The sequence below is a fragment of the Scyliorhinus torazame genome, chromosome 4 (assembly GCF_047496885.1).
Source record: "Scyliorhinus torazame isolate Kashiwa2021f chromosome 4, sScyTor2.1, whole genome shotgun sequence".
NCBI classification, from domain to species: Eukaryota; Metazoa; Chordata; class Chondrichthyes; order Carcharhiniformes; family Scyliorhinidae; genus Scyliorhinus; species Scyliorhinus torazame.
Genome location: NC_092710.1, coordinates 62,882,485 through 62,894,584, shown reverse-complemented (window position 1 = coordinate 62,894,584; position 12,100 = coordinate 62,882,485). Strand labels below are relative to the sequence as shown.

Here is a 12,100-nt window from a genome sequence, read left to right as displayed (position 1 = left end):
GTCCCTGTGTCAGGGGTTGGGACTGGGGATGCCTTGCCCAAAATAGGGGGGGTGAGGGCGGGCCGGAAGAGGTAAGTTAAGAGAAGCGGGGAGGTACGAGGCCGAGGTGGAGGTACTGAGGGTGGTCAAAAGATCAGGGATGCCTTTTAAAATGGCACTTCAGTCCCCAAGAAGGCAGCTCGCCTGTGCTTCACCTGACTTGAGGTGTCCTCGGAAGGGTTTCCTTGCCGAAGCCAGAAGAAATGTCAAAGTGCCGTTGAATAGCATGGTCTTTTCGGTTCTGCGGGTGGTGAGAAACACCCCAATAAATGTGCCATACAGCGAACTTTAACTTGAGTCCTCTGAATCACACCCATGGTTTTCTGAAAGGCAAATCATGTTTCGTTAAATTTATTCCATTTCTTTTGGAGAAGTAACAACCCATCTTGAGGCAGGCACGGTGGCACAGTGGTTAGCACTGCTGCCTCACAATGCCAAGAACCCAAGTTCAATTCCAGCCTTGGGAACGTCTGTATGGGTTCATTTCTTGATACCCTGTGCTCCCTTTGCCACATTTATGTCTGTAATTTTAATCTTGTATGCTGCACTCACCTGGCCAGAACACATCGGGACATTGATCCTTTTGCCACGCTGCAATTATGCACCTTATGCCTATTCACCTCTTTAGCAATTTCAGGGCTACCCCTTTTCCTCAGAGGTGCACGGCCGCGGTCTCATACCCCTTGAGTTTTGAAAAACAATTGCGCATTCCTGCCCTTCCTTCAGACTGCTCTCGATGACCAATTGTGGGTACACAAGCACTATGTTTTGTGATCGCCAGAGCCTCTCCTGTGACCCTCTATTCAATAACTCTCTCAGTTTCAGTGCCATCTCCCTTTCAGGAATTGTCCCTCCTGCTTCAAGATCCACCTCCTGCAGTTCATCATATTTCATTGGCATAAGGATGGCATGGTCAATGCTGCCACACTTCTTGACCCATTCCCTGACATGGTTTGCTCTCTCCTACAAACACATCAATTTCCATTGTTACTCATGCATCACAGACACACTAGCCCATGCTGGTAACAGCCTAACTGTCCGTCATGTCTCTATTGAGTGTATGTATCCTTGCACTTGCGGTAGTGTGAAAGCAGTGGCGTAGTGGTATTGTCACTGGACTAGTAATCAAGAGCCCCAGGGTAATGTTCTGGGGTCTGTGGTTTGAATATCTCCAGGGCAGATGGTGAAATTTGAATTTAATAAAAATCTGGAAGTAAAAGCCTCATGGAAGACCATGAAACCATTGTTACTTGTAATGAAAGCCCATCTCGTTCACTAATGCCCTTGACGGAAGCAAATCTCCCATCATACCTGGTCTGGAAAACATGACTACAGATCCACATGTGGCTGACTCTTAAATGCCCTCTCCAGGTCAATTAGGGCAGGTCAAAAGCTTGGAATCCTGCGGCTCCCCAAAACCTGACCACCACCTACAAAGCGCAAGTCAGCAATGTGATGGAATACTTTCAAATTGCCGGGATGAGTGCAGCTCCAATAACACTGAAGAAGCTCGACACTATCCAGGACAAAGCAACCTGTTTGATTGTTACCCCTTCCACAAACATTCAATCCCTCCTTAACCGACGAACAGTGACAGCCACATGTACGATCTGCACGATGCACTGCAGTCACTCACTAATTTTCCTTCGGCAGCACCTTCCAAACCCACTATCACTGCCATCTGGAAGGACAAGAGCGGCAGACACCTGGGAACATCACCAAAAGGACGTTCCCCTCCCAGTCACCACCCTCAATTAGAAATATATCGCTGGTCCTTAACTGTCGCTGGGTCAAAATCCTGGAACTCCTTCCCTAACAGCATTGTGGCTGTACCTACACCACAGGGACTGCAGAAGTTCAAGAAAGCAAGTCATCACCACCTTCTCAAGGGCAACTAAGATGGGAATAAATGCTGACCAAGGCAGCAAAGCCCACATCCCCCGTAGAATTTATTTTAAGGTAGTGCAGGGGTCAACTCTGACTGAACGAGACCCTCCAAAGAGAGGATGCCATCTCACTGACAAACAATGCTGCAGCCTGGGCATTACCCGTGGCTGGATGGGAATGAACTCGATACCAATTTCACTTCCATCCTTCTTACATAGATGCAAGAACACATTGGGACATTTATCCTTGGGTGACTCATTTAACAGATCTGCTCACATCCTTTGTAATCTCCATCCAGAATTTTTTTGATTTACATGCAGATTGTCCTCTCTCATCCTGTGGTAATAGGACCTCCCCCAGAGTCTGCGTAACCTGGAAAAGATCCTCCAGGGAGGCATGGGTGAATCAGGGACTACCTTTGATCCACCTTCTACCATTTCAGATCTTTACTCACTCTCCAGTCCCTCCAGAGCTGTTGCATTTGCAAGTACTGCTGCCTCCCTTTAAGATGATGCAAGCATTCATTATATGAACGAGGAATTCTCCTGCCCGGGCTCCTGAGTGGAGAGGTGCCCCTCACCATCATCTCCCCAGAGCACTCCATCCACCTGACCGGTTGTCCGTTAATTGTCCAGCTCTGGCAGTATATTCTGCCAACATAGTCACAACACCCGCTTCCACTCCCGATGTTAGCACTTCATAGCTTCCGGTAAAATCACAGCCATTATCTTCATCTCCATCACACACTCCATTCCTGGACCACTGACCATCCCATTCACCTCCACAGTGACTCAGGGTAAGGACAGTGGGATCCTGTGCTTTTATCTTGGCCATCATCCCTCTTTCATTCAATGACTCCTCCATTTCCATTTTGTTCTTTTCCATGACACCATCCTCCTCCCACCTCTTTCCCTGTGTCTTCAAGCCTGTTAATTTGCTGCTTATTTCCTGTTCTAATGAATGTTCATTGAACTTGGCTAGCCGTTTCTATATTCACAAATCACCTGCTGAGTATCTTGTGCTTATTCCACTCATGTTCCAGACATACAGCTTCAATAGTATTTTCATTCTATAGACTTGTGTGTTGTGTTTCTGGATATCTCGACTGTACATTTGTATTGTCAATAAGAGTGTTCTTTAAAATACTGTGAATTTACTCTGAATCCTGTCATTTTTCTCTCTCTGATCCCAGGCTGGATAATACCAACCTCCTTGATTATTGTGCTGAGGATTTCACCTCCGCTCTCGGTAAAAATCGATCACTGACGGATTTGGACCTGAGTTGGAATAATCTGAGAGAGTCATCAGTGAAACTACTGTCTGTGGCTCTGGGGAACCCGGAATGTAAAATTCAGAAACTGAAGTAAGTATCAGACTGTGTGAGATTGTGTTTATAAGAACTGGATAGCTCCCAATATATTTTGAGTAGAAATTGTTGGAAAAACTCAGTAGGTATGGCAGCATCTATAGTGAGAGAAACAGAATTAACGTTTTGAGTCCCAATTATTTATTCAAAGCTTCTTCCTCTGGACTTGAAACCTTCACACTGTTTCTTTCTCCATGTATGCTGTCAGACTTGCTGCGCTGTTCCAGCAAATTCTGTTCTTATTTCAGATTTCCAACAGCTGCTGTATTTCCTTTTAATAGATTTTGAGCACTGCTTTAATAATAAAACACTGTCCATTATTTTCAATGCCAAAGATAATGTTTTCAATTTATAATAACACTGCTTTTACTCTGAATCCTGGTCATGGCAATGGGATGTCACTTGAAGAGTTTATTTTGCGCTGCGGATGGGGGAATAATGGCATCCTCCACCCACCGAAGTCTCCCCGACCACTCCTTTCCCCAGTCAGATTAGCCATTCATGTGATAGAGAAGATTGATTAGAGGCACTATAACACGTCCTTCAGACTTAGTGATCGGTGAGGGACACATAGGCACCAAGACTCTCCTGTGTCCATTCTATCAGCCACTTGCCTTCTCAGCTCCACAACCCACCTCGCCATCAGTGATTGCCTGCCCTACCTCCAGTCTCTCAGTTCCATCGCCGCAGCTTTCATGGGCGTCACGATGGAATGATGGAAATTGTTACCGTTGTTTTGTTTTCACCTGACATTGCATACTCTCCTAAAAGCAAATAAATGCCCACTTGTATTCACCCATCTAACAAACACACATACTAGCCTTAAGACTGTCCATCATGTCTCCACAGGGATACCCCCTGCATTTTGGCCACTCAGTGGCAACAATGCAGGAGTTAACTAAGACTGGCGGGACACTCTACAGAGAGATTGAGGCGACACTGAGAGCCAGTGCTCCTGCCTGGACATTGTCAGTGTCTGGGTGGAGGTGAACTTTCTACAAATTTCACTTCCATCTTTATTCAGATAAAGACTGTAAGTGGAACATTACTGCACTCACATTGCTAGAACACATCATCTTTTACCACACTGCATCCATGTGCCTGGCGGCTGCCCGGGTCCTCCGTAATCTCCATCCAGACTTTCTGCTCTGAACCCAAGTGTTGAAAAGCTATATTGTGTCTGTCTTCAGTTTAGAAGAAAAAAATCTATTACAAGAATACTTGAAAATCAATAGTTAAAAGGAAAGGAGGAACGTCAAAATGATCACCATCACTAGGAAAAAGATAAGAGGGAAGCGATTAGAACCAAAAGTTAACAAGACCCCTGGACTTGATCGCTTTCATCGAATTAAAGAAATGGCTGCAGAGAGAGTAGATACATTGGTTATGATCTTCCAATATTCCCTCGATTCTGGAATGGTCCCAGTAGATTAGAAAATCACTAATGTAACATCTCTATTCAAGAAAGGACAGAGCCGGAAAGCAGGAAATGATTGGATTTCTTTATTGTCACGTGTACTGAGGTACAGTGAAAAGTATTTTTTTGCGAGCAGCTCAGCAGATCATTAAGTACATGAAATGAAAAGGAAATAAAAGAAAATACATAATAGGGCAACAAAAGGTACACAATGTAGCGACATAAGCACCGGCATCGGATGAAGCATACAGTGGTGTAGTGTTAATGAGGTCAGTCCATAAGAGGGTCTTTTAGGAGTCTGGGAACAGCGGGGAAGAAGCAGTTTTTGAGTCTGTTTGTGCGTGTTCTCAGACTTTTGTATCTCCTGCTCGATGGAAGAAGTTGGAAGAGTGAGTAAGCTGGGTGGGAGGGGTCTTTGATTATGCTGCTCGCTTTCCCCAGGCATCGGGAGGTGTAGATGGAGTCAATGGATGGGAGGCAGGTTTGTGTGATGGACTGGGCTGCGTTCACGACTCTCTGAAGTTTCTTGCGGACTTGGGCCGAGCAGTTGCCATACCAGGCTGTGATGCAGCCAGATAGGATGCTTTCTATGGTGCATCTGTAAAAGTTGGTAAGAGTTGATGTGCACATGCCTAATTTAGTCAAACACCTGTTACAGGGGAAGTACTAGAATCCATTATTAAGGCGGTAATAGGAGGATTTTAGAAAATGATAACTCAATCAGACAGAGTCAGCATTTCTGAAAGGAAAATCATGTATGGCTGAGTTATTTTCTCTTTGTTTTGAGAAGTAACATAAAGATACATAAAGGAGAACCTGTCGACATGTGAATTTTTAAAAAGGGTTCAAAGGGTAGACCAAATAATTGTAGGGCTGTCAGGCTACTTGGGTAGTGGGGAAATAATCACAATGAATTCTGCGACAAGATAGTGTGTGGCACGGTAGCACAGTGGTTAGCACAGTTGCTTCGCAGCTCCAGAGTCCCAGGTTCGATTCCCGCTTGGTCACTGTCTGTGCAGAGTCTGCACATTCTCCCCCTATCTGTGGGTTTCCTCCAGGTGCTCCGGTTTCATCCCATAGTCTAAAGATGTGCAGGTCAGGTGGATTGGTCACGCTGAATTGCCCTTAGTGCCCAAAACGGTTGGGTGGGGTTACAGGGATAGGGTGGAGGTGTCGTGTCTTATTAACAGAATTCAATTTTTGAGGAAGTAACAGATTGATGAGGATAGCGCTATAGATGTGGTTTACATTGATCATAGTAAGGAATTTGGCAAAGTCCCACATGACAGAATAGTCAAAAACGTAAAAGCCCGTGGCATCCAGGAAATATGGTGAGTTGAATCCAAAATTATCTCAGTGACAGAAAACACAAGGTAAGGATGTTTAGAAAATGGAAAGTGGTTTTCAATGGCGTTCCACAGGGCTCAGTGTTGGGTCTCTTGTTTGTTGTATATATTAATGATTTGGACTTAACTGTGGGAGGCATGTTTACTAAATTTTCAGATTAAGGAAAAATTTGCCATGCAGTTGATAGTGAGCGGAATCGCTTTGAACTCCAGAATAATATCAATGGTTTGGTTGAGTGGGCGCAAACATGGCAAATTGAATACGCTCCAGAGAAGTGTGAGGTGATGCAATTTGGGAGGGCAAGCAATGCGAAGAAATATTCAATAAATGGGGTATTGAGATGGATGGAAGAAGTGAGGTTCCTTTGAGTGCATGCCCATGGGTCCCTGAAGGTGACAGGACAGGTGTATAAAATGGTTAAAAAAAAGGCTATGGTCTTCTTTCCTCTATTAGTTGGGGTATAGATTTGAAAAAACAAGGATTTAATGCTGGAACTGTATAAGATTTGACCAAAATTATATTTTTGCATACAGTTCTGGTCACTGCATTACAGAGGGGGTATAATTGCTCTGTGGAGATGAGATTTACAAGAACATTGCCAGGGTTGGAAAATTGCAACTATGAGGAAGGACTAGGTAGGCTAGAATTGCTTTCCACATAACAGAGGCGGCTGACGTGTGACTTGATTGTGGCAGACAGAATCACGAGGGGCCGGGATAGAGTAGAAATGAAAGATGTGTTTCCCAAGAACCAGTTTCAGAGAAGGTTCGCTCGACTGTTTCCTGGGATGAAGGTGTTTATTTTGATGTAATTTGAGCAGATTGGGCCTGTACACATTGGAGTTCAGATGGTTGAGAGATGATCTTATTGAAACACACAAGGTCCTGAGGGGACTGGACAAGTTTGATGCCGAAAGAATTTTTCCCTTTGTGGGAGAGACTAGAACTGCAATAAAGTGAAGTTTATTTTTCAGATTGTCGTTAGTCTGTGGAGTGCTCTTTCCCAGAGTCAAGTGGAGGCAGGGTCATTGAATATATTCGAGAACAACTTAAGATAGATTTTCTATTGAGAAGGGAAACAAGGGTTACGGGGGACTGTCAGGAAAGTGGAGTCACAATCAGATCAGTCATGATCTTATCTAATGATGGAGCAGATTCAAGGATCTGAATGGCCTTGCTGCTCCTAATTATTCTGTTCTCATTCAAGCACATCCTTCAGACCCTCTGAGACCAATGATGGACACACAAATACGATATTGGTCACCTGAGTCTTCACTGAACCCATTCTTTCGACCTCTCAATCCCTCAGCTCCATATACCATTCACTGTGGCATTAGCCCTCCCTGCTCCAGCACTTCTATTTCTTTGATGTAAGGAGGGAAAGATCTGGACACCACCATTCTCAATGGCTTGTTCTCTAACATTGTGTGCTCTCTTCTACAAGCATATACATTTTCATTGTTGCTCACCTATGGAAGATACACGCCAGTCTCTGCCAGTCTCTTCCAATCGGCACCAAACTCCATTCCTCAAAACAATCACCACCTTACTGCCCCTCCCTAACGATGACCCAGGATAGGGCATAAGGATTTTGTGCTTTTATGTTGATCGATCTTCCATTTAGTCATTACTGCAATTCCATGTCCTTTTCTGGCCCCATCCACACCACTCCACGACTCCCCACCCCCAAATACCGTTGCTTCAAACCTGTCAATTCATGACTTATGCAGTTCTAATACTAATATTTATTAGTGTCACAAGTAGGCTTACATTAACACCGCAATGAAGTTACTATGAAAATCCCCTAGTTGCCACACTCTGGCACCTATTCTGTGCACTGAGGGAAAATTTAGAATGTCCAATTCACCCAACAGCACCTCTTTCGGGATTCGTGGGAGGAAACCAGCGCACCCGGAGGAAACCCACGCAGACACAAGGACAATGTGCTGACTCCGCACAGACAGTGACCCAAGACGGGAATCGAACCTGGTTCCCTGGTGAAGCTACAGTGATAACCACTGTGTACTACCGTGCTGCCTAATGAAAGCTCAAACTTGAATTGTTTTTCTCTTCACAAATATTTGCTTGACCTGCTCAGTATTTCCAGTTTATTCTATTGATATTTCATTCACAGTCTTGATACCATTTGTCCCTTCCATATAAATACAAGTTATGAATGCCTCATACTGTGCATTATTATTGCTATTAATGGCATTCCTTAAAACATTTAAATTTATGCTAATTCCTGTTATTTCTCTCCCTCTGATCTCCAGTCTAGGTCATAACTCTTTCACAGATTCTTGTGCTGAGGATCTTGCATCCGGACTCAGTACAAACCAGTCACTAACGGATCTGTACCTGGGATCAAACTCCCTCACAGATAAATCTGTCCCTGCTCTCCGACGCCTCATACAGACCTGCAGTAGTCTGGAGCGGATACAGTGAGTATTTCTGTTAATTATTTGTGTAATAATTAAAAGATAAATTTTAAAATATAAATTGGCCTGAATCGTCCAAGCAGCAGCAATAATAAGCGTATTGCAGCTGAGCACTTCAGATTCTCCCAACCTGAAACTGCTGCATATTTCTTCTGGGATCTTCAGTGCAGAGACCCTGGGGCGCTCTAATGGAACAGAGTAGAGTTGGAGAAGAGAGGGCACGCCCACGATTTACAGCTCTAGCTGATATATGGTAAAGTTAAAGGTTGGCTTTTTAATTACTGTTCGTGAATGGTTGAGTGAATCGGTTGGTGGGTGGGGTGGGTAGGTGAGTCAGTACTTTGTCACAGGTCGGGGAGTGTCTGAGGGAATAGTGGCGTTGGATCGAATGGTTTATTCGGGAATTGGGAGAGCAGTTGGAGGATTGTCTGGGGCACCAGTGGGCTATCAGGTTGTGGTTGGGGGGGTGGGGGGGGGGGGTTGATGGGAGTTCTTGTCAGGTCGGTGGAATTTGGTGCTGTTAGTGGGGTTTGGTGTTAGTGAAGTCAGGTCGGGGATAATGGGGATGGGTCAATGGCATGGTCAGACCGCTGGGTCGTTGAGTCAGACTGTATTCTAATCTGAGTTGGTCAAGGGGGTCAGTAGTCGGGTTGATAGGAAGGTTGGGGGTAGTTGAGATGGATCAGGGTTGGCTTGGCCGGTGATGGTCAGTTTACTGTGGTGGTCAGTGTGTGGGGTATTAGACCAGATTTTACAATATCTAACATTTCCTGGGTAACTATCCAGGGAAGTCCTGTCGATCTGTCCCAAGTCTCCTACTCTATCTCAGAGTCAAGAGCTATTTACACAGGTTCCAGGGCAGCAGGGGAATTTCTGAACAGAAGTTTAAATCTCTGGAGAAATTCCCATGTAGATCCGTGTGTAAGGACATCCACAGAGTCCCAATGCACATCTTCAGTGTTATGTCCAGTCTCCGACGATCAAGCAACCAGAAGATTTGTCCCATTAACTCAAGTCTCCTGTTATTTACTAAGTTCAATCTGTTTATTTCCTGTTTAATTTCTGTTTCAGACTGCAGGAGAATCAGTTCAGTCCAAATGTTATACAACAGCTGGAGTTGCTGCAGAAATCCAGATCTGGACTAAGTGTGGGTGTCTCTGGATGGGCCAGCATTTATTCGACTTGAACTGAGTTAACTACTAGGGCATTTAAGTGACGAATACGTTAATGTGGGTCTGGTGTCACATGTCGGCTAGATCAGGGAAGGGGCAGCAGATTTCCTTTCCTAAAGGACATCAGTGAACCAGATGGATTTTTAGAGCAATACAGATTTTTATTGAATTCAAATTTTGCCATCGACTGTGGTGGAATTCGAACCCGCAACCCTGGAGGTTGTCTCTGTGTGTCTCTGGATCACTCATCCAGTGACAATAAGAACAGAGCAGGATCATCAGCATTTAATCAGAGAGAAAACAGTTTGATTATCTTGGTCAGGTTCCTTATGATCCAACTCGATTGTCTTGAAACTATTTTCCAGATACTGATGGACCTGCTGTACATTACATTATTTCTTTTTTTATTTTACATTTCCCATCAGATGTGGTTTGTTTATTCTCTCTTTGTTCTGGTATAGTGGAGAGATATCCAAATACTCCGCTGTCCTCTGACACAAACACTCGAGGATTCCCAACTGCCTGCACCATGCTGTTGAAGCTCATGCCTTCTGCCATGGAGTCAGGAGCTGAGCTATGGAGCAGGCAGGAAGTGCACCGTATGCACCAAGGTTTCCACTGCAGACATCGCCCTCGCAGTGCTCATTTCATAGGAGTGAATGCATCATCTTATCCGTTAGATCGATTTCCTCCAGTCAGCCTTGCATTCCGAGGAGAAATGCTGTCATCCTTTCCTGATGCTTGCAATTCTGTCTTTGCAGTTCCAGTAACTCTGGTATGACTGGACCTATGGGTACATCCTCGCCTGGGGGCTCAGCAGAGTCCTGGGCTCAGGCATCCCTCCGAGTGCTGGTTCCCTGGGGTGTCCCAGCCTCCGTCTGCTATAGGTCTTCGATTGTGAGGTGCTCACCAGTGAGTGACCAGAAGCCTGCCTACTAGCTAATTCCACTGAAGTGAGTATCTGCTTTGGTGGAGGTTACGGATAAAAAATGTGACCCCTCTTTGATGGTGGTGTTGGGAAATCTCCCTCAGAGTTGCATGTGTCCATGGTTTCCAAGGGGTGTGAAGATGGTTCTGGCAGGTCGACTGATTGCCCTGCAAGAGAAAGAAGATGGCGTTAGTGCATCACGGGGCACAAAGTTTACTTATGTGAGTCTTGAATAATGCGCGTCTTGGGGGTTCTCACTTTTGTCTGCTGCCCTCACTTCACCCTCTGCGCAGGCATGGTCTTGCTCCTCTCCGGTCAACTCAAGATCTCTTTCCTCAAAGGACGCGAGGCATCGGAGCTCAGGCATGACTCCGGCTGGCACAAGCCCTGTTATGCTTGGATTTATCCTGCAATGAGACAGATGGAGAGAGTGTATGTGGGATTCATGCTATTTCAGATAGCGCTGAGGTGTGCCATTCATGGGACTTGAGTGGAAGTAGCTACTGGGGGGTGACTTTGGGGATGGGGGGGCGCGGGGGAGAGGGCTGCGTGATAGCTATTGGCAACCTGAGGTGGCTGGGTGAGAGATGATGCGGCGGGAGAATGCAGAAGACAAACTTACACTGGCCGCGCGAAGGTCATTCATCTTCCTCCGGCACTCCTGCCCATCCTCTTCTGCAGTGAGCCGTCACTGACTAAGGCTGCCACTGCCTGTCAGCCGTGTGGTCACCTTGCTGGAAGTATGTCTGCGTGACCGTGGGTAGAGGACATCCCTCCTGCTGCACAGCATCCAGGTGTTTGGTCAGGGTTCCCCCTGAGAATTGTGGTGCTGGCTTCCTGGCAGCATCTCAAGAATCGATCTAGAACAAATTCTGGGAATTGATGGAGAGGCATTTATATGGAGCACCCCACTGATTGTGGAGATTAAGTTGTCCCCGGGCGGGCGAATCAGCAGGAGACCGCCATGAGCACAGGGGAAACAAATTGTTAAAGAGGCTCAATATTCCGCGAGATTTCCCACCAGCGCTGGTGGGTTTCTCACCGGGTTTCTCACCAGAACTGACACTTTGCCTGATTCTGGTAAGATCCACCCTATCTTTTTTTTTCCTTAAAACTAAAGCTCACAAGAGTCTTTCAACAATAACAGTCAAACAAAGACATTGCTCGAAGAGTGAACTCTTGGTGTAGATGTTGCCATGGAGAATGCAGCATGGACCAGTTAACTTCCCAGCTTTGTTCAAATTCAAACAGGGCAGGTTGACTCTTATTGATCAAGGCATTGTCTTGGGACCCTAAGCTTTTGGACAGTTGAAAAAATGTATAAGTAAATGAGCCACAGCTTGAATTTGACTGGCAGTCTCAGATTAGATTTCAGTGTAATTCTTAGCACAATCAGGATTGTTCAATAGGCATCATACAATTACAACTAATGTTGGACACTATAATTGAGTTGTGCAAGCACAGTCTGGTTGGGTTTGGCAAGGGAGATGCTGTTTGATATAATCCG

At 45.4% G+C, this 12,100-nt stretch overlaps 1 protein-coding gene across 1 annotated transcript in view; it reads left to right on the top strand.

Moving 5' to 3' along the window:
- LOC140410259 (NACHT, LRR and PYD domains-containing protein 12-like) overlaps positions 1–11,109 on the top strand; it is a 124,440-nt gene extending 113,331 nt beyond the window's left edge. Inside the window, exons 13-15 of the mRNA XM_072498226.1 lie at positions 3,119–3,289; positions 8,329–8,496; positions 9,565–11,109. Of these exons, the coding sequence (XP_072354327.1) occupies positions 3,119–3,289; positions 8,329–8,496; positions 9,565–9,679 (454 nt within the window). The 3' untranslated portion in view covers positions 9,680–11,109. The remainder of the gene's footprint in view (positions 1–3,118; positions 3,290–8,328; positions 8,497–9,564) is intronic.
- Positions 11,110–12,100: the final 991 nt, after the last annotated feature.